Raw genomic sequence first — 26,782 nt, forward strand, 5'->3', positions numbered from 1 at the left:
GTTCAAGCACGTGGGGCCTACTCCGTGTGTCTCGTTCAGTAGTGCTCTTGGTTGCCTTCGAACGATTTCGCACCGGATGTCCATCGTGCCTGTTCGACGTATCCATTGCGGCACGTTCAATCGAACCTAGCCTCGATCAAAATAATCGAGAATGTGATCCATTTGTCGCAGTTATAACCTGTAACCATCAGACATCGTCAAAGTAAACACAAGCTGTCCCAGAGATGGCTTTCGTATCGAAAAACCTTTTGTTGATGTGCGCGTTCCTCGTTCTACCCGTGACGATCGCTTCGATCGAACAGTCATCCAACAACAATCATCGAGATCTCACCAATCATAGACTCATCTGGCCGGTCTGGTTTCACGAAAAATTTGTTCGAGCTCGTCACGATCGTCATGATGATAGGAATTTTCAACAGAGCACGGCGAGAAATTGGAGCAGGAACGATATGTTCCCCATAAGAAGCAGCTCAACGATCGCACCTTCGATAATCGGTGGATCCAGAAATCGCGTGGAACAGCGTGGTATCCACGAGCAACGAACCTCGAAACCGGAGAAATTCAGCGCAGTTGGGGAATACAGCGGCAGCAGGGCCATCGTTTATGCCGGTTATCACAATAATCATCGTCACCAGCAGAGGGAAGCGGTCACTCAGGGCTATCAGCATCACACGACCACTGCGGCTACTTATACTAAGCATCATCCTGGGTGAGTTAGGCTTTTTTAGAAATTTGTTCGTGTTTCGATGAGTAAGTTTTAATAGTTTTGCGTTATTGTTTACGATTCGTTTATTATTCTAAATAAGAAAAATGTTATAAACTGTGAATTGATGTTAGAAATTCTGAAAGAATGTATTTAAATTGTAGATTTGTTGAGATAGATTGATTGTAATTGATAATTGTCATTGTAGGAATTAATTTGAGATAACTGATAATTATTTTGTATAATTTTAAATCATAATTAGCGCAATATTTCTTTAATATAAACGTTCATTAAAACGATTTACTTCAAATCATTATTTTTATTATATAATATTATATAATTTAATTTTATTTAATAATTTATCATATTAATCCATAATCATACTTATTCTTACAATAAACTTCATTCAAACTTTCATTATAATAAAAAATATAAACATTCTAAAATTATAATAGGATACAATCATACAATATAATGGCTTAACCGAGAAGTCCAATAAATTAATTAAAGCCTAAAAATGATTCATTCTCTCATAAAAAATATATACTCACAATTTATTTTTTTCCGATGCAAGAAAGAAAAAAGCCTTTCTCTAGCTTCCGTTTTAAAATATATAATAAAATGAGCATATGGATACGAAGCATCGATCATAAGCAAATGTATTGCGAATATGAAGCAGGTCAAGAAGTACGTTTCACCGGATTGCGCAATAAAATGGGTCTGTATTTCCCATTGTGTCGGACGAAACGAAAGTCACACGTAAAACGGCTCGCTAAATTTTCCCTTAATCGATCGAAGGAGATCAATTTTCTCGCTTGATCCACCTACTTCCTGCTACTCGAGTGAGGCTGACTTCACTCACTCTTTGCATAAAACGGTATATCGCCACCCTCGAGCCCGCGGACGTAGGTGTCCGGCATCGAGCCAGCGAGAAGAATCGGAGTTAAATTCGAGCGGAAAACTTTACGATCCGGCGGACAAAGCGCAACTCACGCGTTTAAATGAGTGGACGCGCGCGGAACAATAATTTATAGTGCTAGTCCGTAATCTTTCTCGGAATTTTATTGTCCGGTTGTTATCGATTCGTGATCCATACTCGTTTTTCATTTCGATTTTTATTCGCTTTAATCGCTTACCAATTAAAAAAATGTTCTTCTTCCTTTTCTTTCATTTTTTTATTTCGGATTTTCGAACGTGTAATTTCAAGATTTGTGATTATTTTGGATGTTGAAATTGTGAAATGATGAATGGAATATTAATTAATTTATGAATGGTATAATCTTTTTATTTGCCAAATCGTTTTGGTCGTAGGAATTTAATCGTTGGTGATAAGAGAATATGATAGTATACAATAGTAGTTTTAATTTATAATAGGATCTAAAATTTCAGAAGGAGAAGCCAGAAATTACTTTTACGATGTTGTATTTGGTACAAAGTAAAATACCAAGTATTTTATCTACAGTTTCCAGCTTAAATATTTTCCCCATGATTCACCCAGGAGATTATTTCTTCGACTGAAGGTTACACGGTTTTGTACATTCGCTCGTAGAGAGTGGGCGATTTTTTATTGCGCTTATCTATTTAGTAGGAATACCAGGATAACATACGTTTTCTTGTTGGAAATATTGTTGCAGTTTCTGGAAAATAAATAATTTATTAAGCACAAAATACATACGAATAAAATATTTAGAAATGATAATATTAAAGTACTAATAGTTAGAGAAACAATAAATATTGATTTGAAATTGTCACTGAAAGATATCTAATTATTATTATTTTTTATTAAATTTGTTTAAAATTGAATAAAATTCAATTGAAAAAGTGCTTTTCAAAAGATGTATGAATATTCGAGATAACAAAAAATGCAGCAAACATTTTTCATAAATGACAAAAAAATAGAAGTGTGAATTTATATGAAATCAAATAAATTTATAGTGAGCATTTTATAAAAAAAACTAGTATTAAAAACTAGTTTAATTTGCATTTAAATTTAACATATTTTAATAATTGTCTTATAGATACCTGTCTAGATATGATATTTTTTCTACAAGAGTTTCGAATAATTTCTTATCTTATTAACAAATTATTGATGTAAACAAGATGAAATGCATAATAAATACATGATAAAATATTGATATTGGTCAATCAAAGTAATAGAATCGTTAATTAAATGCAATTTGATTGCTAAATATCGATTCGTAATTACCAGAATTCCAATTTTCTCTAATGTTATTTCTATAACTAATGTTAGTTCTTTCTCTCACCTTAATCGTGTTATACATAAATTGTCATGAATTCAAACATATTGATGTATATAACGCGATAAATTTAAAAATAAATTTCACAAAAATATTTTCTAAAATTATAAAAATTACGATAATTTATTAGAGAATGTAATATTGTCAAAGATTTTATCGAGGAATCTAACTTAACTTATATTACCATTACTTTTCTATTCCATTGTACCAAATGTTTACGTGCATTTTAATTATTGATTGACTGATCATCTATGACAAAAATTTAAATTACGATTATTCTATTTACATATAGATCTACATCAGTACATTAAATTTCATCACAATCGAAAACTCATGTTTCTGAAGTAACCTTTGCAAATTCGCTTAGATAATTCTAGATCTACTTTCTCTACTTTATTCCTAACACATACATCGATACTAATCTTTCATCAAAAGAATCGACAATCTCGTTGACCGGTTTTAATTAATCGGCCGATTAATTATCTCGCACGTAACGCGTTCCTCTGTCACGTGCAATTATTGGAATTGTTGGTACACGACGATGGCGGCTTCCCTTCGGCTAGCCTTAAAGGTTTTCGCATGATAATATTGGTTTCGCGCTGCTTCGAGCAAAACTGAGGAACGCCAATTAAATCGCGTGATTACTCGTGCATAACGACGATACTCGCTAGAAGAAAACGATCATCGTATCGATCATCTGAAACCTTTATCGTGAACAATAATCGATGCCAGTTATGTGTTTCGTGTAGAAAACACGAAGAATTGAACGTAATGTCGGTAACGCGATCATTAACGTCACTAATGTTGCGTCAACTTGATTTTTTGGTAAATTAAGAGGCGGTTAATGCGCGTTGCACTTTGGTAATTTACTGGCTACGATCTTGGTGGTTCTTTTTGAGATGGATGCGAAAGTGGTTTAATGTATGGATGAATTTGCAAGGGAACTGATGTAACTTTGTTAATTGAATTAGCCTTCAAAATGACATAAATGAATTTTCGAAACTGCACTGACTGGAACTAACTTACATTTCAGTTTTTGGTGTATTTAATGGTAATATGGAAAGTTTAGGGTTTAGTTTAGGTAGGAGAAAAGTTGCATGTATTCATTAGATACAAATAGAATTTGGTGGTATTTGTTAAATATTGATTTTGAAAGTTGTGAAGAAAAATATATGTGATGCTTAAAATATTAACTCAGTGTTTTTGCGATTCTTTTGTATCTTTGATTTGATCAATAAAAATTTCGACTGTGACATTTTGCAGCAACATAAAGTTTACTAAATATTATATAGAATATTTATTAAATAATAGTTTAGAAGAAATAAATAATAAAGTATATAAATAATAAAGTATGAATATTTGAAAAATATAATAAAATATAAAAAAGTTTTATAATAATACAATCTTTTAATATTAAATATTTGGTTACATAAAAGATTTAATTTTATGATAAAAATAAGCTACTTGATACAAAAAGAAAAAACCAAAAAATTGACGATATTTTTGAAAGACTAATTTACAACGCATATTCGAAAATTTTATCTTTTTGAAGAAATAATATATTCAATAAAGTATAAATTACTAGTAAAGTAATGAGAGTTCTGAAAAGTGTTGAATGAGAATTAACCATATTAGGAGATATGCGTATAATCATAAATTGTTTTCTTAAGAACGAAATTGGCTTATTAAATAAATGAAATGTAATATTAAAAAAAAAAGACTTTTTAAACGAGTACAAAGTCTTAAAATACTAATAATATTATTGTAATTAATAAACAATTGAAATGCATAAAAAAATTAATTTAAAATTTCTTTAAAAATTAATTTTTTATATTTTGTATATTAATTTATAAATTAATGTAATTTATATAAATTCAAATTATAATATCAAATTAATTTCAATATAATATTTCTATAACTATTAATAAAGTTAGACTCTTACTCTTAAAAGTCACAATCTAGAGAAAAGATTGATCTGGAATCTATTCTTAAAGATGTAATTATATCACCATTTTAAATTCACAATTTATTTTTAACACTTATATCTTTAAAACTTTAGATAAATCTGATTTTATAAATTTGTTTAAAATTTGTTTCAATAAAAATTTGTTTGTACAATAACAGGTATAATATAGATATTTAATTATTTAAATAATTTATCCTATATTATAAATTGATTAATTCTATTTAGTTTAGAAAAAATGTAAAAAAATCTTTTAAAATTATTTCTAAAATATTTAAAAACATCTGATGATTGAAAAATACTTTTCGAAATTTTGCAAATCTGATAATCTCTCATTATTTCAGTAACTACTCGTTAAAGCGAAAATCTATGAAAATATTTATGTGATCCATCGGTTTCACATAAACGCAATCATCTTTGTCCGTGCGAAACAAAGATCCCTTCTTGCACGCACGCTAAAAGAAATAGTATACCGGTTCCTTCGTTATTATTTAACCTGAATGCGATAATTTAGCACGCGCTTACTGTTCAACGCTGCTTAATTTTTCTTCTTTTGTCTTCTGCATACTCCATTCTCTCAATCGAATTACAGAGGAACTCCATTTACCTGAAGATCATTTATCGGAATAAAATTTTAATTCATACTCGATTATATCAACTCTCATCGATTGAATCCATTCAATAGAATATAAAGTCTTATTATTTGAACGAAATATTTACTTAATTGTTGTATTTAAAAAATATATTTATTTTAACAGGTTATTAATTAGCTAAACGTTTAAATAAATGGAGTTTTATTGTATCTATATAGACCAGAAATCAGAAGAACGAAAAATTCTCGCATAATCTATCTACCAAATCAAAAAAAAATAAACGTGTCTGAAACGATCGATCGGCCATCATCGAACGAAATTTTTTTATTTCCGTCGCTGTAATAATACTTAAAACGCGATTCAAACAACGAAAATTGACGATGTGATTCAGTTGAGAATACAGAAGCGAAATTCGAGGTCGGATACATTAATCTGGTGAGTGGACAAACTTGAATCGACTTCGAAACGCTATCTAATAAAATGCGTGTAGCAAGCGTTGAATTATCGTTTATTCAGAATTGAATTTTCTTTTCAAAAATGCATCGCCTCATTGAATAATTGATTGAAATACTTTTAGAGAGAACGTCATTTGTTAGAACATCTTCCACGAATAGGTCCACTAACTCTTTATAAAACTATCGTTCCCTGCATTGATCATTTTACACGAGTGATCGATGGGCGTCGATAAAAGGAGATATGAATAATGAATGTATGAACAGTTCCAAGTACCCCAGATAATAATCCTGCTATGTCACATCTTGGAATGATTGCACAGTTTACATTGCCTATATTATCCATCGTCTCTTACGTTGGTATACGACGTACAGATTGATCGATTGACAAATGGATGGAGCCATGCCGTGGAAATAGATGCAACTGTTATACACGTTGCATGTTGTTGTCAAACAAGAGGCGCATTTGTTTTGTCTCTCGAATCGACACTGTTCTTCTGCAATACAATTACCATTTTCCAATACTGTGATAGAGAAAAAACAGTGGATACGGTTTAAAAAGAATTTTTCGAAGGTTTGTCGAGTCATTAGTGTTGTTGCACAGTTTTAGGACATGTTATGTCATATTTCAGAGGGATTTAGTTTTAATCATTTTTGAAAAAACAGGATAGAATTTTTTGAAATTAAGAAGAACGATAGTTATAGAAAATATATAACAAATATAAATAAAAGTATTATTTTATATAGTAATATTTTTATTATTATTCCTCAATTCTTATTTGCCGAAAAAATTAAATATTTTAAATTAGAAAAATAATAATTTAGAAAATTATCGTTTTGACCTAAATTGACAAATTATTAAGCAAAAATTAATATGTTCATTTGAGACTATCGATATATAAAGATTAAAACATTGTACGTTAAGGAGACACTTTAATCCTAATCGTATCTAGTTGTACAATCAGTATAATCATATTTCAAATATAATATAGTGCAAATCTCTTTAAAAGAAAAGCATCTAAAATACTAGACTACGTTAATGCACGACTGCTCGCATTCGTCACGTATCCGCTTTTGCAATTTCATAATCGTTACTCTGCAATCGGCGTAGCAACATTCCCCCTATGGATACTTTCGTGGCGAAGAGATTAATAGTTGCATGGTTATTGAACCGTAACTAAACAAACAAATATGTGAACCAAACTGGCTGGTTAATCACTTTTGACATACGTATCTAATCAGCTATTTAAAAATTTATACATCAAATTTTTTTTAATTTTGAATATATTTTAATAAATTTTTATAAATATTAATATAAATGTATAATTATTTTTATACTGGTAAATGTTCTCTTCTGAAGATATAAGAGATCTTAAAAATGTATTACTTTGATACATGAAAATAGCGAACATTATTCGTTTTAGAAGAAAAAAAGAAAAGAAAATATTATATGAAATGAATCGAGTAAAATTGAATGATATTTCTAGCAATTACTTTGAATAAAATATAAAATAATATAAATAGATATTGTATTATCTTAGTTGATTCAAAATTCGTTTCATACAGATGCCTGAATTCTATGAAAAAGATAAAGATAAAACCTGAAACTATAATTTTTTTAAATCGAAAATAAATCAAAAGTAATGCAATATAATTATTTCAACATTTACGGAATATTATCTGTTTGAAACAAATTAAAATCTTCAATATAACGAAAATTTCCTAAAAAAAAAAATTTTTTATCATTTTCTTTTCTATTTCAAATATTTCTCCATTTATTTTTCACATGAAACTATTTAAATAACTAAAAATGGTATTTATTTCAATCTATTTTTTTCTTTTTTCTCCTTGTTTCGCAGAGCACTGAGTAACAATGAGGATTTCCGTTTTAAAAGCTCTGTTGTTTATTTGGAGATCTGCCGAACGCATTTGTTAACTGGACTAACCGGCTTTAGTATTTTGAATATTTGGTAATTAATCGGCTCTGTTCTTAACAAGATCGTGGGTTGGCGCGTGCTAGGGAAACCAGAGCAGTGGTAAAAGTTAATGGAACGTCAGCCGGAAGATAAATTCGCAACACGGCTGTGATACAGCAACTTTTCTTTTTATATGTTACTATGAATAAGATAGAAAATATATTGATATAGAAATTGCTGGTTATTGAACTTATAATACTTTAATTATTTAAGAATAAAGTGATAATATCTTTTTAGATAATTTATAATAAATTGGATGTATTTCATTGGATATATATCTATAAAGGAATTTAAAAAAAAAAGAGATTCAAAGAATTAATGCTTTTTTTTTAATTTCTTTAAAGCAAAACATCCTAGAACTTTATTTTTTATTTTTTGAAAGAATGCAAAATATCCTAGAAATAGGACTTCAAAAGATATTTATTTTTTGATACAATTCTAAATTAATTGTTAAAGAAATATCTTCTTTGAAATCTAATATTTTTATTTACAATCTATTGCTATACTATATATATCAAAGTCACGTGGCACTTTAATGTGATAAGTTTTCTATATGGTCATTTGCCAAGGAATGATTAGAGAGAATAAATAAATAAATAGAATAATACAACGATAATATTCCTTTATCTATTGAATTTCGCCACTATTTTCATGGCGCTTTATGGCGCCATACGCGAAATAAATTCTGCTAGCTAGCGATTCACGAGATGATAGTATCCGATTCCGTCCACTTCCTTCCTTGTTTGTCATCCTTATGTTTCAATGTTTTCTAAACACATTAGATTGGATTTACAGCGCAATTGTATTCGATTTAATTCCGATCCAATTGGACAAAAGTTTTGAATCAGATGATCTCTCGAATGGAATTTTAGTTGGCGACTATCTTAAATGATAGATCCTAATTTCTATTTATTTTTTTTGTTCTCTTTTTATTCTCTTTTATTTTTCTCTTTTTATTTGTTTGATAAATTGAATAATACATATAACTATCATAAGATACATATTATAATTTATTAAATCTTTATTAACACAACTTTAATTTAAAATAAATTAATTTATTAATTTCAATAACTATTTATTACATCTTCTATATTCTTTGATATTTTTCTCCCATAAAATTTTTCACATAAATTCTAAAATTACATATACTTACACAAAAGTTTTAATTCAGAGTTATAAGTTCGATCGGAAGTTTCGTATCATACGTGAGAGTAGAAACATTCGCACATGGTCACGCATTGCACGTAATTCATATTCAATTTCCGAGTTGGTCTGGTTCTCGAAAAAATATCAAGCCCCGTACGTGCGTGAAAACCATTCCTCGAGGTTTAAAAATGAAACGTCCCGGAGGTATTTTCTTTCTTACTTGACGGTTAGGAAGCCGAGCGAAATGTCAAATACCGCTCCTCCAGCGATTCAGCTTCTAATCTCAAGGAAGTCGCCGAGCTGCGTGGCATTCTGCCCGAGAGCAACAATGTCTTCTTTTAGCACGGCCCATTTGAGAGAATTCAAATCAAGGTCAAAATAAGCAGAGTACATTGTTCTTATCGATTCCATGTTCCATATTTTGTCATGTATCTTCCTCTTGAGCGAGACTTCATTTTTTTATGGATGAATACACGGTTCATTTTCTCCTCTTTGATTCATAAACGGAACAATTCCACAACAAAAATTAGAATTTTCACGATACAGAGTCTTGAAATTCTTAAATATTAAAATTTTGATATATTAAAATTCTAAAACATTAAAACAAAAAAAAAACTTGGTTTAATCTTTAAAGAAAAAGCATTAAAATATTAGAGATTATAAATATTGAGATATTAAGATATTGAACAATATTGAAGAATCTAAGTACTCATTAGATATTGGAATAATATGATAATCGAATAAATTCAAATCATTTTGAAATCGTTAAATCTTTAAAATAGTAAAGTATTAAAATAAAGTATTGAAATAATAGTATATCAATTTAACATTTTAATACGATATTCTTATGATTAAACTATAAGTATTCAAAATTTTTTTTCACTATAATAATTTTTAAGTTGTATCATTATTACAGCATGAATATAATATAAATATAAATATAAATATCTCTTTAATAATGAGATATTTATTAATATATAATAAAATGCTTAATAAACTATCGAGATTTAATTATCCTATTTTTTCAAGTAGCTTTACATATTCATCTATAAGATGCCCAAGTCCTTCTTTCAAAAAGAATTCGTAAATGATTCAGTCATTCCTCTTAATGGAACATCGCAAGACTCTTAAATGCCTCCAGGGAAGGTTTCGTGTCGCGACTCGCCACAAAACAAGTAGAAAGAAGGAACAACGCGAAATGACATTCCACGGATGCAAATAGAGCACGTCTTTTACACGTATGTTCTGGCGGGATCTCCTTTTACTTTCTTTTCGTTTCTGTTAGCGCGTACTGAACTGAGATAAACATAACAGCGTCGGCCATTCAACTCGTGCGAAGGGATTCTGACTAGGCTTTGATGTTATTCCAAATTATTTAACAAAGCTTATTTTTTTCGTTTATTTAGTACATGCAGAATTTAATTATATAATATGAATTAGTATAAAATTGTCTATATAAAATTATAATGGATATTTTTAAAATTATGCGAATAAAAATATCCTTTTATATTAAAGTAATTTGATTTTTTTTGCAATTATTAATATTTTTGTATCAATATAATATAATGTGTGGATAATTATAATGTTTCAAAGAGTAATTTTGTTTTAAAGAATTAAAAAGAAGAATTATGACTCTCGATTGGGAGAACTAAATAATATAATCATATTTTAACGCCAAGATGATAAAAGTACAATTATATATTTGTATAAGAAGCTTTATAAAAGTTGCGCTGATGATGCAAAATACGAAATAATTATAAGAGACAATAATACAGAATTTTGTTAAATTATTTGAAACTACTTGAAGATATAAGGATAATATCATTATCAATATTTATTTTATTCAGAATTTTATTTAAAGTAGCAATTTCTTTAATAATTTATACTACATATTATTAGAACAATATTATGAAAACATTTAAATACTCTGTTACATTATTAAATGAATATTAAATACAAAAATGTTTATGGAACGATTGATTTTGCTTCATGAAATAACATATATTTTGGTTATTGAAAAAAAATAAAATTCGCATGATTATCAATATTAAATTCAATGCTTGAATAAATTTACGGCATTTAATAAGCCTTTAAATTTATCATGATAAAATTGTATAATCGGTAGTTAGAAGAGTACATGCATCGTGAACGTTACATGCTCATCGATCAAAGGGCAATCACGAACATACAATTTTGAACGTGATGGCATTTCGCATCAATTTCTATAGCGATTGTATGATCTATCAGAGATCAACGACAGATGGTATGTAAAAGAAATAAACATTCAATATTATAGCACAAAATTCATTAGTGGAAAATGAAGCATAATCGATGTTTATGGAATGATAATATGTTTTTTTTATTTTATAAATTTTTTTCTCTTAAAATTCAATAATTTACACATTTTTATCTTTGCTATAATGTATAATATATAATCATATAATATATCAATATATATCAATATATAATATATAATCATATAATTTTGAAATGTAAATAAATATTTGAAAAAATATTAAAATACTAAATTTAAATTATATGAAAAGATTCAACAAATATTTGATAAAAACTTCTCTTAAATCCCTATTATAATCTTGATTATAATCTTTATTATAATCACTACAAATTATACTCTCTTCTTTAAAAAATATTCAAAATAATATAAATAAAACAAAATATAAAAAAATAAATAATAAAATAATAAATAATATGTCTCGATGTCTAGTCTAAATCATAAATCTACTAATACTAAAATACATTTATCAATTCCTATCCAGATTAAGTATCACTTCTAATTCTTATTCTAAAACCTGATCTTCTCTAATACGCTTTTTAGATTTATATCCTGTCAAAAAAAGTACAAGATTCCTCGATAAAGATACCCAATAAAAAGTGACCGATGAACCAGACCCAACAAGTTCCTATAAAAAGATAAAGAATGGAAGGTTGATCGGGAAGAAGGATGGCGGGCGCTCCGTTTAAATCCATTAGTTGTTGTTCACAGCGAAGAGGTGAGAACTGCCAGCAAAAATGGTAAGCGTAGATGGCGCGAGTAACAAAGTTGAGGCCAATAGTGTTCTTTGATCCCTGGGGTGGTCGAAGCTGATGGTTATATTCCACCATAAATGGCATTACAGAAATAAAAGAAAAGAAAAAAAAAAGAAACAAAAAAAGCAGCTTAGGCAGTTTGGTGGCACGGCAGGAATTCGTGGCTCCATAAGGTCGTTTCTTGGATGGATCTTTTTGAAAATTCCCGGAGTCGGTTTATAGCCAACATAAATGGACTTATCGTTGCCAAGTGTTCGAACGATGCGGTATCGATCGCACGATACCGCACTATTGCTCCACGTTCCTGCGATTGCTTGAATAATTCATGACGATTCCTTTTCTTTCCTTCCTGTACGATTCGCGTTATTGCGGGCTCCCATTAAATGATAATTCCGCGGTGTATGCCTGACGATTTGCAATCGGCGCGTTCGCAGAAATTGATAGCAGCGCGATGGTGTAACGGTGCTCCTTATTTTACTCGTTGAGAAAGAATCGTGGAGAGGAGAATCTAAGTGAATGTCCGTTTATTGGAAACAAATTTTTATTAACGCTCGATTAATTGAATTTTTATAGAATTTAATCTTATAATATTATATATTATTGTATCTATTACTTAATAATGATGAATTTGATGAACTTTTTAAATTTGAATATTTTATATTCGTTATAAGATGATTATCATATTCATAGCATCATATATTATTTTCGAAAGTTAAAGTAATAAAATGACTTACAAGTCAATAATCAAGACTTTCTACATCGAATAATTTATCCTAGTTTTCTAAAATATTATTGAGGAAATAGTAATAGATTGAAAGCAAGCAATAGTAGGATATGTCATAACATAAGAATTCTAACGAACGATAGAGATATTTAGATTTTATTTGATAACGGGTGAAAACGATGAAAAATTTGTAATGTTGTGTGAAGTCAGAGGAAATATACTATGAAGTAAGAGTATTCTATGCATGTATGACAGTTGCAGTGATATATCATTGTAGAACCTCGAAAGCGCGAGACGATAATTCATAACATAAACCTATAAAACCTTATAGCATTCGATATATGAATACGGGTTTTACAATCGAATAAGTGAAAGCTCGATGTAACAATTACGTAATCTGCCATAAATGAAAATGATTTACTAAAAAAAATTATTCTGGAAATATTTATAAAATTATTTATGCAGTATAGATTATGCTTTCAGTTTCTAATTAAATCTCAGATTAAATTTCTATAATTTAAATCTCAGATATTCATTTAAAATATCTGAGAAAAGAAATTTAAAAGAATTAAAACTTGAAATATTTAAATAATAATTTTCAAATATTTAATTTTTCGATATTTAAATCACATGTCAACAATAAATATTGAAATATTCGATTTTGTTACAATCAAATTTAGATAACTCGACTTTATTGCATTTTCTTTTTCTAAAATATTTAATAATATTATTGCAATCTAATTCATATAATTTTTCAATATTTTTAACAATATAACTTATTATTTGCTACTTATTACTAGTATATATATATATATATATGTATATATATATATATATATATATATTTCATATTAAAGATAAGGCTCCATAATTATTATCCTTTATAATTACTAGATTCAAAAATATCAATTTATTTTAATTTCTCTAAATCTTTTTAATTTTTTAAAATTTAAAATGAAAAATTGAATGAAATATAATGCCAAAACTATAAATAATTTTAATATTATATTTGAAAAGATTTATATTTTTATTATGGTAAAATGATAAGATGCAAAGATGTATAACGATGGAGATACATGTGCAGAATGATGAGCAGTAGCATAGCACTTATTGGCACCGCGTAGGCGCGTAATTACTTCTTCGGGAACTGGTAACCCGTCATCAAGTAATTTTGTAGTTTGGAAGTCTCGTTGGTTCGCACTATCCGCCTGCGGCTTTCGTCGCAATATTGTGTATTCTGTGTTGAAAAATTGGAGGAATCGATCGCAAACAGCGACAGGCAATTGACCGATTAGGATAATATCATATACTGAGTATAAGATCGTTTTACTAGAAGAAAGCAATGTCGATATGATCGAAGACATTGCTAATTTATGTAAAGCATAGTTCAAGAAGCCACGAAATACTATGTGATCTTGAATTTCGCGGAAAATTTAGCACGTTGCGAACCGTACAATTTTTCGATTCGATTTTGCAAACATTACAAATTTTATGAAGATTATATAACGTGCTATGATGCAAAATGAAATATCTATGTTGGTTTAGAGATGCATTATAATATGCATTATAATAAAATATTATTGAATTATTGATAATGCTTAAAAAATAATATATTTTCTTTTATTTTTTACTGCTTTTTCATATATTATATATGTATATATTTATATAGAATTTAGAAAATAATAAAATTAAAAAAAAAACATTTATTTTTGTAAGTTTTTAAATTTTAATGTACAATTTATGACTAATGTTTTTAAAAAATAAACAATTTATTTTAATTAAGTCAATTCAATTTCATCATATTTTTCTATTTATATTTAAAAAATATTTTAAATTTACAAAAATATAAAAGAAATATTGTCAATATGTATAATTTTTGGTTTAAATTTTATATTATTTTAAAGTCTTTTTTCTCAAATAAGAAATAAGAATTGGTGAAAAACAGACAATCTATTTAAGAAAATATTCTTAAACATAAACTATTTATAGAAATGAAAAAAAAAGTTATAGACATATAATAATATAATTATATTATTATAACAGGCAGTAGTTGAAAGAAAAAAACAAAAAATTGCAAAAATTATTTTTTGAACAATTCCGAGAAAGTAAATTTTCGAAACTATTGTGAATAAATCAAACAGGATTGTTTGAATGAGGCTCAACATTGACGCTTCGCAAACTCTCGTTAATATATACAAGGGAGTGAGATTGTTTAGCCGATGGCGGATGGCAGAGGAAAAAGAAACAGTTGGCACGACTAACGAGCACCACGCTCAATATCCTTAAAATTTGACTGCCCGATAAAAAGACTACTTTCTTTTCTTTCTGCGGCGTCGAAGGGGACCAGGGAAAAATATTTAACGAGAGGACATTGAACCCATTTGTCAGCCTCGAAAATAACTTCTTTGCTTTTATGATAAACCATCGCTATGCATGGCGGGTGTAGTTAACCGAGGGAAAAAATATCGTCGTCTCCACGCTGCAACGAGAGTGCGCAGCAAAGAGGATGAGAAGAAGCTGTTAAGAATATTTCGGCCACATGTGTACGTCCAATAGAAATTATTTTCTGATGACGTTGCTCGACAGTATTACTTTCTCCTCATCATTTGCAGATACAAGGATGACGTTATTACAGATGCATACAAGGATGTTGAAAATCAATATTTGTATAACGTGTGAATTTTGAAAAAGATACTAACAATATAGATGAATATTGGTAGGCTAATATATATATATATATATATATATATATATATATATATATATTTATATGTAAATTTATTTGACAGGATAATAATAAAATATTGAAGTATTTAATTACTTGAATATCCAATTAATAATGTAATTATTTGTTGTATAAAAAATATTTAACAACTAATATTTAATATTATTGACAAATTACAAGTTATTACATTTTTACAATTAATCAATAATTCAGTTTATAGAATGTACTTTTGAAACATTTAATAAATTAACTTAAAACTTGTAAGTTGTAGAATAATATTAATCCAATTGTGTATTTAATTTATTTATTTATGAATCCACCAATCAAAATCTAATTCCAGAAGCCATGTATACACTGAATTGATTACGCGAGAACTATCATAAGTATGTATATATACTGCAAATCGTTAACTGGATAGTCGTAACATTATTCGTCGTTTGCCAAGTGAGCCCCTTCAACGAGTAACCTTTTCTATGGCATCTGTATGTTACGATTCACTTCTCGCGCGATGTTAATTGACACCGTGGAATTATTATCGCATTTGCATGCTGGACAGGGCACGACATACGTTCCACATTGCTTTATTTTTCCGATTTGCACGCGCGTGTTCGATCAGAAAAAGAGATAAAAGAAACGAACGGAATTATTGCATCGTGTATGATTATCCATTCATCTATTAAGAAATAGCTTGAATTTTTGAGAAATTGATTATTTTAAAATAACTTGTTGATAAAATTGCATCGTTGTGATGAAACCTTTTATAAATCAAGCGGATAATGTATGTTATCAATATATAAATCAGCATCGAAGAAATGTGTCGATCATGTTATTTAATTTGAATAGACATTCATGCTGTAAGTTTATAAATTGAACTAAATTAAAGATAACTTTGATCAAGAGTTTTCTTTTTTTATTTCGTTTTTGTAAAACAATAATTTAACAAGCGGAATAAATCACATAGTCGCCGAGTATTCATTAAGGAGTGACGATAACGAGTCTTTTAGACTTTAGAAAGCTATCGAGAACAGATTTCCTCATGATTAATTGACGAGACTTGGATAATGTGAATGACGTATGCAAGTAACGATGAAATATAAAGTGTCGTGAACTTGGAGACTCGCTTGATCGATCGTTACTGTTTGAAATGGCAATGACCGAGCTATCATTCTGTAGAAAAACAGTTTTGGAAATTGTTTCAAATGAATTTTTTTCGAATTGTGTGTATCTTATTAATCTGTCTATATTGAAAAAATACCAATTTTTTAAAAAATCATGAAATATACATCTATTCCTTATTAATTAATCAATTACAATTTATTCATATTCATTATATAAAATTTTATCAAAAATATCTTTAAATCATATTGTTTCATTCAGTAAAAACTAAATTAAAGAAACAAATAAAATATTTTTATTAATATTCATTGGAATATTCTTTCATTATATACAAATTTAATTAATTAGTTAATTAGTTAAAAATTTCGATTGAATTGATTTCAAATCTATTCATTTGAAACAAACAAATGAATCTTTCTCGAATGTTTATATACTTGTTGCACTCATTGAAAATTGAAATCGTGAAACGTGAATCGTACACTTCCGTCGACAAGAATAGTATAAAGTTCATAAGATCGTATAATAAAGTGCCGATGCTTATCAGTGTTGGTGACATCACAATGAACGTGCAAAGCGTGTCGTCACGATCACGACAACGCGACAACGAGACAGTTTACTGGCATGTGGTGATAACGCTTTTTGCTCTGAAAATTTACTTTGTATATCTGTGATTATGCGCACAGTTTACGAGTATTACTAGGGGGAAAGTGAGATTGAATATTTATGATTCAATTAGAAATCGATCGAAGATACGAAATTAATTGATACTATACCATGTGGCATATATGTACCAAGTTAGTATCAATTATAATGTTATATATATATATATAGCATTCTGATTAATGTATATGATATGTTATTGGCGTGTTTCTCGCAATTCCCATAAAATCAATGTAATTAATTTTGTTTGTTGTATTCTCGAAACTAATAATATGTTATATTGTATCTATGGTTTATTGTATTTTCTAATATTATATCTTGTAGTAGTAATGTTTAGTTTATTTTTAATATATATATATATATATATATATATATATATACTTATATATTTATAATATATATAATATATTTATTTTTAATATCCTTAAATTCATTTTATCTATCTTAAAATTCAATATTCTAAATCTTCAAAAATTACATTCATCAATTAAAGTTGATTATTAATATCTCTTTTTTCATTTTAATAATAGAAATAACAATATTAATGTTTTATCTGAATCCAAATGAATTCAAAAACATGAAAAATTAATATTTAATTTTTATATTAATATTTCAATAATGATTATTAAAAAAAAGTCTATAATTAATATATGAATTCGATCTTTCAAATATAATATTTTCAATCTTCCTTTCCTTTTGATATTTTTCGTGTAATATTAATGATGTAAAAAAAAATCAGTTTCATGGAATGTTATTCACCTATCCTTGTAAAAATATCGGTCGTGAGCAATAGATAGTCAATCGAACAAGGATAATAACGAATGATCACCATAACTCTATTCTCCTGTGGCGCAACTAGATGCAGAAAACATGCGAGATCATCGTTAAGGTTTCGGAAGTGTATCTAAAAGAGAGAGTCACAGACACGCGAGCCGTCGATATGTGGTAATTCATTGAAAATTTATCACCTCGAAGAAGCTTTCGAGCAGTATCACGCGACGGCGCCTTCACCCGCTCGACATCGCTAATCGACGTTAATTTTATTACATGCGACTCCTTCGCATATTTCTTGACCATTTTTCTCTTCCTTGGCTGGTTCTTCGCTAACGGAGAAAGTTCCTAGAACACGTTAGAACTACTCGCATTAGATGAACTTAAGACCTGTGCAATGAAAAGCGAAATGCTAGTTAGAGAGTTATATAGGGTGTCACGATTTTCCAAACTTTTTCGTTAATTTTATGAAGAAATATTTTGAACGAAAATTAATTATTTCACTAAATATTTTCACTAAATCATCATGTATTTTTGATTTCAGAGAATAATGTTAAGATGAATTTAATTATTTATTACGTTATGATTATAAAACGTGATCTTGAATTCTGGATTCATGATCATATTTTCATGAAAATATTAACTTTATTTTTTCAAAGCATTTTAAACCATAGTGATTATTATGCACTAGAAGTCATACTATGATGCTATGTTTATAACTTATATTAGAAAAACTTCATAAATGCATTTTTTTCTTTCTGAACAAATTTTTAGAAAATAATTTTTAGAATATAATATGATACGAATAATATATTACTAGAGAAGTGACATTTTCCACATCCTCCAGAAACCAGTAGTGCCAATCGTTTCATTAGCAGAAAATCAACGTAATCCGTAAACCGTACATTTACTACATGTTATTTTCAGAAATCGTTCGCGAATGTGCATCCAGCTTGTTTGTTTCTCTCGTTCAATGTCGTGGATCGACCATGTTGGACGTTATCAGTACGACGTTCAGTATGGCCACCCGAAGCACTCGAACCAGTATTCCCACGCGAATGTCCTCCGAACCGTATCTGAATCTCCGTCTCTACGTGTTCCAAAGTATTTTTCTGGGAATGGAAACGATTTGATGTGTACCTCGTCTCGACAGCGAAAATATACATTTTTGCGAATTACAATGATCTGTACTGTCGCAAATACATCGTGATCATCCGTTGCTCGGAAACTTATCGCATCGTCCAAAGTTAAATAGAGTATTATCCACGTGGGCGTTCGAAAGCATCCATAATTTATTAGCTTGATCTTGGAATATCGAATGCTCTAAGAACTCACAGAGCTTAAAAAAAATATAAAAGTACTTCTATTCTATTCTATTTTTATATTTATATCGAAGAAGAAATTTCTATTTCTTCTTCCTTGAAAAATCCAAGAATTTAAAGAAAAGATATGTTTATATCTTTTTTACGGCAAAAATTATTTCTTATTTTTTTATTTTCATTATAATTTAAATTGAGTTTAAGAAATAAAAGAATTTTTATTTTCTTTTCCTTTAAATTTTTAATTTTTTTTGTGCTTTTTTATATAAATTAGAATTACTTTTGTACATTTTATCGATTCTTTGAAGAAATGTTGATTTTAACGGAAACAATATATGTCATGTGCGAATTCTATTCTATTACTGTCCATGAAATAGATTCAAGGGGAATAAGATAATGTCAGACTATCTGTCTGACGGAACCCACACGATTCACTAATCTGAATCACTTGTCGCGCTTTATCTCTTTAATCTTTAAAAACACAGATAATTTGTAGGCAAATATGGGACTCGTCTTTAATAGATGTTGTTAAAAACTCATTTTATTCTGCATATCTGCCGGAAGAATATAAAAATCTTTAAGGAAGAGAATAGTTGTTGATAATTATATTTTAGATTTTACCAATGTCTATCTGAATTTAGATATTCTTTGTTAAAATTCATTGTTAAAAAATTGTTTATAGTATTCTTAATAAGAAACTGCAATTATGTTAACAAAAATATAGTTTATTTTCTCTTTTATCTTCTCTTCTTAAAGTAGCATTTTCTCATTAATCATTTTTCTTAATTTATCTTCAAGTAACAAATGAAACTAACTAACTTAACTGATCTTTAACTTTTGATTGACAATATAAGTATCTCGAATACAACATATGCATAATTTACTTCTTCCCGTAATTAAATAATGCATAATTTATTGCCAATAAAAAGTGAAAATTAATATGTAGTCAAGATGTTCATTTCTTAATTAAGACTTCTTATCGCCCCAAGACAATTTTAACGCATATCAATAAGTAATCTATGTTCGTACGATTCCTTCGCGCTCTTGGCGTGTATTCTCCATGAACAAAATGGCGTATAGGGCAAGAAAAGCAGACGTCTCGCGATGAGAAGCAAGTGGTCGGTGTTGCGACAGTAAATGTCGTGTCGCGTTTCAACATACATGACAGGGACAGGCCGAGATGCAATTTTCTTGCGAGTCAAACGATGACGAAGTGGTTTCACCGCGTGGAATCACCTCTCGTCGCCCAATTATGCGAGATCCTTGCGCGTCCATGCGCAATGAATCGACCCGTCCTCTCTCATTTGTGCAATTTCTACTCAAGACACTGAATCGCCAAGAGAAAACAACGATTTCAGTGGACAGGATCGTCTGGGATCTTCTTCTTATAGCGGTTCGATGTTACAACATTTGTCTTCTTTGTTTCGAATGTAATGAGAAGATTAAGGATGAAGATAAAAGTAACAAGATGATGTAAATGAAAGCTTTTAATAATTTATAAAAAAAGATTTATAAATATATATTTTCTATGATTGATTTAAAACAAGCAATCAGAAAAAATTAATTCGAAATCATTTCAAATAAAATTATGAATATTTATTGATTAATCGAATTCTGTTATCAAAGAAGATCAGTTACAACAGAAGTAGTCGAATAATTTTTTATGATACAGAATGATAATCATCTTGAATTTCTTTCTACAATTAAAAATTTGTTTTTAAACTCCGTCATTTATATCGAATCAAAATTTAAATGTAATTATCAAAATTATCCTTCTTGTGTTCCATGTCGTCTCCACATCATATAAATAAAGTTTCGAATTTGACTTCAGACTGTGATCGCTATCAAAACAAAACATCATTTAATTTCATCTTGTCACCATATGACAATGAGTGTGTATAGATGGCATAAATTTTGATAACAAATGTAAAGCTTAGAATATTTATCTATTCTAAAATATAGCGAAGAAGATCTTTGTTGAGTAACAAACGTGTATGAGATATCATTTCTTTTTTGTATGTAAAATATTTTTTCGTATTAATACATTACTCATTTCTTTGTGTTTTAGAAGACGAGTTTGCACCAGATCGATCCCCAGTTCTGTTACTCATCATCATCGAAAAGTTAGGTAACGTGAATTTTTTTAAAACGAGATATTTATCATTAAACATTCTTAGAATCTCAATTTTTTTTTTTAAAATTTAATATTCTGTGTATACTCAAAATAATTAAAACTATATTAACTACATTTTAATTCTGAGATAATTAAAATTTTTTTATATTAATTTAAACAATTTAATATAAAAAAATTTTACAAAACAGAATTTATTGCAATAAATTTTTTTTACAAGAATGTTACCTCCTTCTAAGAATTTTAAGATTTTTAAGAAATTTAAGATTATAATAACTATAAGAAAAATATTATTTATAATAATAATGTACGATAAAATTATACATTAAACAATTATATTCAATTGTTTTTAGATATCTTAATATATTTAATATTGAGACACCTTCCATTTTCTTATGCTGCCCTGGATGGACACAGGCAACTCACTTGAGTTTTGGATGCAATAAACGTAAGTAAATTGTCATAAGCACAATAATTTCTTTTTATTATTAATTTTAATAAAATTTTAATAAAATTATTCTTTATTATTAAAATACTTATATATACATTTTAAAGATTGGTGTAATAATAAATATCTATTTATTAAATAATAAATAATTATATATTACATAATCTAAATTTAATTACCTTTTAGCTATTTGCCTTTCCCCATGCTTGAACAGAGGTGTGTGTACCTCTCCTGGCAAGTGCACATGTCCCAAAGGATTTACAGGCAACCAGTGTCAGACAGGTAATATATAGAACAGATAAGTCAATTCTAAATTAGCAATGAAAAATATTTTTTTCTTTTCATTCATCTTTTTTTTAGATAAAAAATATAATTATTGACTGTATATTTACTTATCGCTATTCAAATGTATCATGCGAAGAAATTTATGCACTGTAAATTTAAAATTCGTTAACACAAAGCATTTTCTAATTCACCCCACTCTCAAATTCAAATTCCAAATTTCAAATAGTGATCAACAATTCGTTCGTTGCTCTTTATCTAGGCTAGGTTCGAAATATCATAAAAATAAACGAGCCTCCACAAAATTAACGAGGCAAACAACGAGCGCCGTTAAATCGTAAAATATACGTGATCGATATTCGAGGTAGAAGCACGTCCTCGTAGCCAAGATCGTTAAGCGTAATTAAATTGACGTAGACCGATACGCAGGTCGATAGCATTGTGCGAATACCATGCCGAACGTATTGTGGTATCCGGCAGCTGGGCTGCTTTCGATAGATTTACGAGCGATTTCATTAAGCTATGCGGATGTTCTAATTATCGGGGCGAGGTAAGTCGTGTTAGTGAACCGCTTTTGATTCAATAAAAAAATCCTTTACGAGAGGTTTTAACCCTCCCAAGAAGATATCCTTGAAATTTACAATAGCTACGGCACGTTGTTCAATTATGATAAGATCTTCCTGGGTTTTACGAGCTAATCATGTATTTCTTTAAAAAATGTTCTACTCTAAAAAATATTTTTTTTTCTTTTACATTGAAAAAGAAAAAAAAAGGAAAGAAGAAATAGAATGATTTAAAGAAATAGAAATTTTATGTGCGATTAATTTCTTGTTAAAAGATGTTTTCTTTCATGATATTATAAAACATATGGAATATTTAATACATATGAAATTTATTTAAAATATCAATTGTAAATATCAATTAAGCAATGATTCAATGAAACATTAAACATAATAAATAAAAAAAATTTTTTTTCTATTTCTCTTTTCAAAATACACTTTAATTAAAATATATAATGAAATAAAAGTTATTTATATTGAGTTTTAAACTTCTTGCTTCATAAAAAAACAAATCTTTCAGTTTCTCATATTTATCTTATTAATCAATAAACAACTTACTAAATAATATCATTAATCCTTTTATCTTTTATCATTCACTAACTCATGATTAATAAATTTCTTACAATAATTTTTATAAAATTGTCAAATGTATTTTGAAACATTTGTTTGATTAATGAAATATTACATTGTAGTGAATTTGCGTAATATTCTTGATTGGAAACAGAAAGATTTCGCGATCAACTACTATCATGCAGCTGTCACGTTTATGCAATTAATTTTTGCATGAATTAACATAACTTGTCCACCAACGTTACAGACATCGATGAATGCGTGACAGAGAAGCCTTGTGATCAACTTTGCAGAAACCTACCCGGAATTTATGAATGCTATTGCAGACCTGGTTTTCAATTACAAAAAGACGGTCAATCCTGTCGAAAGAACGGTAAGTAATTGTTGAAGAAATTTTATTCTATTCTTTCAAAGACGAATTCGTTTTTGAGATCTCTTGACAGTGACTAATAGAGTACTCAGAAAAACAAGAATTATCAATTTTGATATTTAAATGCTGTCCACGAAACGTTACACAGGTTGGCAACACCAATGAAAAAGTTTTTAAATAGCTTCTTGTTGTTCTGCTCAATTCTAACTTTTGGAATTTTAGATAAGGCTTAAAAATCATGCTATTTTTATCGAAGAAACGATAATGTTTCGTTGCATCTATTCTCATTAATCTTGAATTTCAATGCTATTTACACGAAGTTTGACTCTGTAAGATATATTTAAAATGATCGTCGGTATTTAATTGAAGTTCAACATCGATCAAAATTGTCTTGGAAAATAGATGAAACATGGTACAGTAATATGAATTTTAAGCTTGAATGAATTCTGGTTTAAAATATGATCAGGATATTGCGAAATTCAAAATATCGAATGTGATAAATATTGTGTATCAGAAATTGTTAATTTCAATGAACGTTCTAAAAATCTGAGAAAATAATAATTTTTTTCATTGATAATTAAGAATATAAAATATGGACAATTAAAATAAAACATTTAACTATAAATGATAATAAACAATAGAAACATATTATAAATTATATTATAAAAGAATATTCTAAGAAAAAGATTATATTATTATTTTTTTATCTAATCAATCAGAAATCAATTAGCTTCTATTAAAAAAATTTGTTATTCTAACTACTTAATATAAACATTTTTTTCTAATTTTTATGCATATTATAAACATATAATCATTTAAATCTATTTATCACATTTATTCTTATTCGATTATCTGCAAAATCAAATCTATAAGAGAAAAATGCTTTTAAAGCAATCATTAAGTAAATTAATTAAAACTTTTTTTTTTAAATTTTTGAAAAATCAAATAAAATGCCATTTATCACAATGATGCATTATGTTCTCATTCAATATAACAATAAATATTTTGCACAGAAATTGGAAAAAATTATCTTTAAGAATAATTTGCTTGGATTAGATTATTTTTATTTTAATGACGAATATATATATATATATATATATTTTTTTAGATACAGAAAACACTGCATTCGAAGCTCGAGACTTGGAGAACGACTTTCCCCGAATAACAACAAGACGTCCATCAATTTCCACACCACATGGTTCATAATTACAAATTTTTCTCTTCTTTTATTTTCATTATTATTTGCGTATAAATAAAAGAATATTTTACGTTTCATAATTGAACGGTAGTGTAATAGTGTTTTATTACAGATACAGAAAATGAAGTAATTGATGGTGATCTCGATCAGGAATATGAGTTTATTTTAAAAAGGCTTACTAAACTTGAAAAGGTATGTCGAACAATAGTCATCATATATTATTTAACTTGTAAAGAAGAAGCACGTTCGTTCAATGATAAAAAAAAACGGATGCAACGGGTTAATTTTTTTCTTATTTTACAATTTTATTTTGATTGTTTTGAATGTGAATTGATCACATAAATTCGTGAACAATTCAATAGTTTTGAATAGGAAGATGCGTAGATAATTCTACGCATTTATAGATTTTCTAACATATTGAAACTAATTTTAAAAATTTACAAACTATAAATATGTACATATAAACTATACATATGTATACATATAAGTATATATATACATTTAATAAGTATATATATATATATAAATTTATAAACTATAAGTAAATTTATAAAATAATTTACTAAAATTTATTTTTAAAATTATATTTTTAGCAATTTGCAACAGGAAGGAAAAGAGATACTGAAACAACAGAAATGAATGTCAAAGTTGCATCAGTTGTTGAAAGTATTAATGAGATGAAAAGAGCCATTGAAAATGTGGTTAGTATATAAAATACTTGTATAATAATTTATAAAATATATATTATTTAAAGCTATGACATTTTACAGCAAATTATGCAACAAGAAATATATGAAATGAGAAGCAAATTAAGAGAGTATGAATTAGAGACAAGGAAAATGCAACATTTAACGAATAGAGTAATGGAACTAGAAAATCGTTTAAGATTACATTGCAAATCAGCAATGAATAATGGTTTATTGAATTTTTAACATTGCTATAATGAAACAGAAGAATGTTAAAAATATTGGGCATTGCCCATAGATGTAATATTTATGTAAGAAAATAGAATTGTACTATCACTGCCATTTCTTTAGCTTATATAATATTTTAGAATGTAGACTTTACATTTGAAGTGTAATTTAAACAAGTTTTGTGATCACTTGTATTCAGCTTTATAATAAAATGAAAAACAAACCCAATATATATAAAAATTAATATAAAACTTTACTATTACAATAAATTTTATTTTTATGTAACAAATATAAAAGAAAAAAATTATATTGATTGATGCTATTAATTTCACATGGAAGATTTTTGTTTTGCTGCTTTTTTTTGTTTCCTAGTTAATCTTTTATGTGACCTTGAGTTTGCTTTCTGTGATTTTGCTCTACCTTTTTTGTGTTTTGCAATTTTTCGTTTACTCATCCATATTGGATAATTTCCATACTGATCTAGCATTGTTTTTTTATTATATACTCTACCACCATTGTCGGTATCCATTTCTTCAACATTTGTTACATTGTCATTTGCTTTTGTATTTTCCTTTATTGTTTTAGCATCAACAACTTAAAAAAAATAATAATAATAATAAAATAATATATTAATACATTAAGAAAAAAAATATCTTACTTGTAGCAATATTTGATATATCTGACATTTCAACATCTTGTGTTCCATTTTCATTAATACCCAATGTTTTTTTTAATCTTTCTAATTCTTTTGCTCCATAACGTTCCCTTTTAATTGCTCTACATTTTCTCTTCCATTTACTTCGGATTGATTTTGCCATCTTCGTATATCTATATGTATATTTATTAATTATGTTT

The 26,782-nt window shown here is 27.9% G+C and overlaps 2 protein-coding genes across 2 annotated transcripts in view; one reads left to right on the plus strand and one right to left on the minus strand.

Moving 5' to 3' along the window:
• slow (epidermal growth factor-like protein slowdown) lies at positions 1-26,155 on the plus strand. Its single transcript, XM_003698386.4, has 9 exons — positions 1-709; positions 21,523-21,582; positions 21,939-22,033; positions 22,220-22,315; positions 23,693-23,818; positions 24,924-25,013; positions 25,126-25,205; positions 25,607-25,714; positions 25,784-26,155. The coding sequence occupies exons 1-9, from the start codon at positions 225-227 to the stop codon at positions 25,943-25,945; spliced, it is 1,302 nt and encodes a 433-aa protein (XP_003698434.1). The 5' UTR covers positions 1-224; the 3' UTR covers positions 25,946-26,155.
• LOC100871006 (protein LLP homolog) overlaps positions 25,894-26,782 on the minus strand; it is a 1,746-nt gene continuing 857 nt past the window's right edge. Inside the window, exons 2-3 of the mRNA XM_086914758.1 lie at positions 26,586-26,755; positions 25,894-26,521 (exon numbers count right to left, since the gene is read on the minus strand). Of these exons, the coding sequence (XP_086770884.1) occupies positions 26,256-26,521; positions 26,586-26,745 (426 nt within the window). The 5' untranslated portion in view covers positions 26,746-26,755 and the 3' untranslated portion in view covers positions 25,894-26,255. The remainder of the gene's footprint in view (positions 26,522-26,585; positions 26,756-26,782) is intronic.

The sequence above is a fragment of the Apis florea genome, unplaced genomic scaffold (assembly GCF_048593485.1).
Source record: "Apis florea isolate Af1SG1 unplaced genomic scaffold, ASM4859348v1 contig_3733_pilon, whole genome shotgun sequence".
Taxonomy (NCBI): Eukaryota; Metazoa; Arthropoda; class Insecta; order Hymenoptera; family Apidae; genus Apis; species Apis florea.

What these genes read in the sequence shown, in the direction of transcription:
- slow (XM_003698386.4), top strand. Translation starts at nt 225, where the DNA reads ATGGCTTTCGTATCGAAAAACCTTTTGTTGATGTGCGCGTTCCTCGTT. An exon ending in GGCTTACTAAACTTGAAAAG is followed by an intron (nt 25,206 to 25,606) that starts GTATGTCGAACA and finishes TTATATTTTTAG; the next exon opens with CAATTTGCAACAGGAAGGAA. An exon ending in AAAGAGCCATTGAAAATGTG is followed by an intron (nt 25,715 to 25,783) that starts GTTAGTATATAA and finishes GACATTTTACAG; the next exon opens with CAAATTATGCAACAAGAAAT.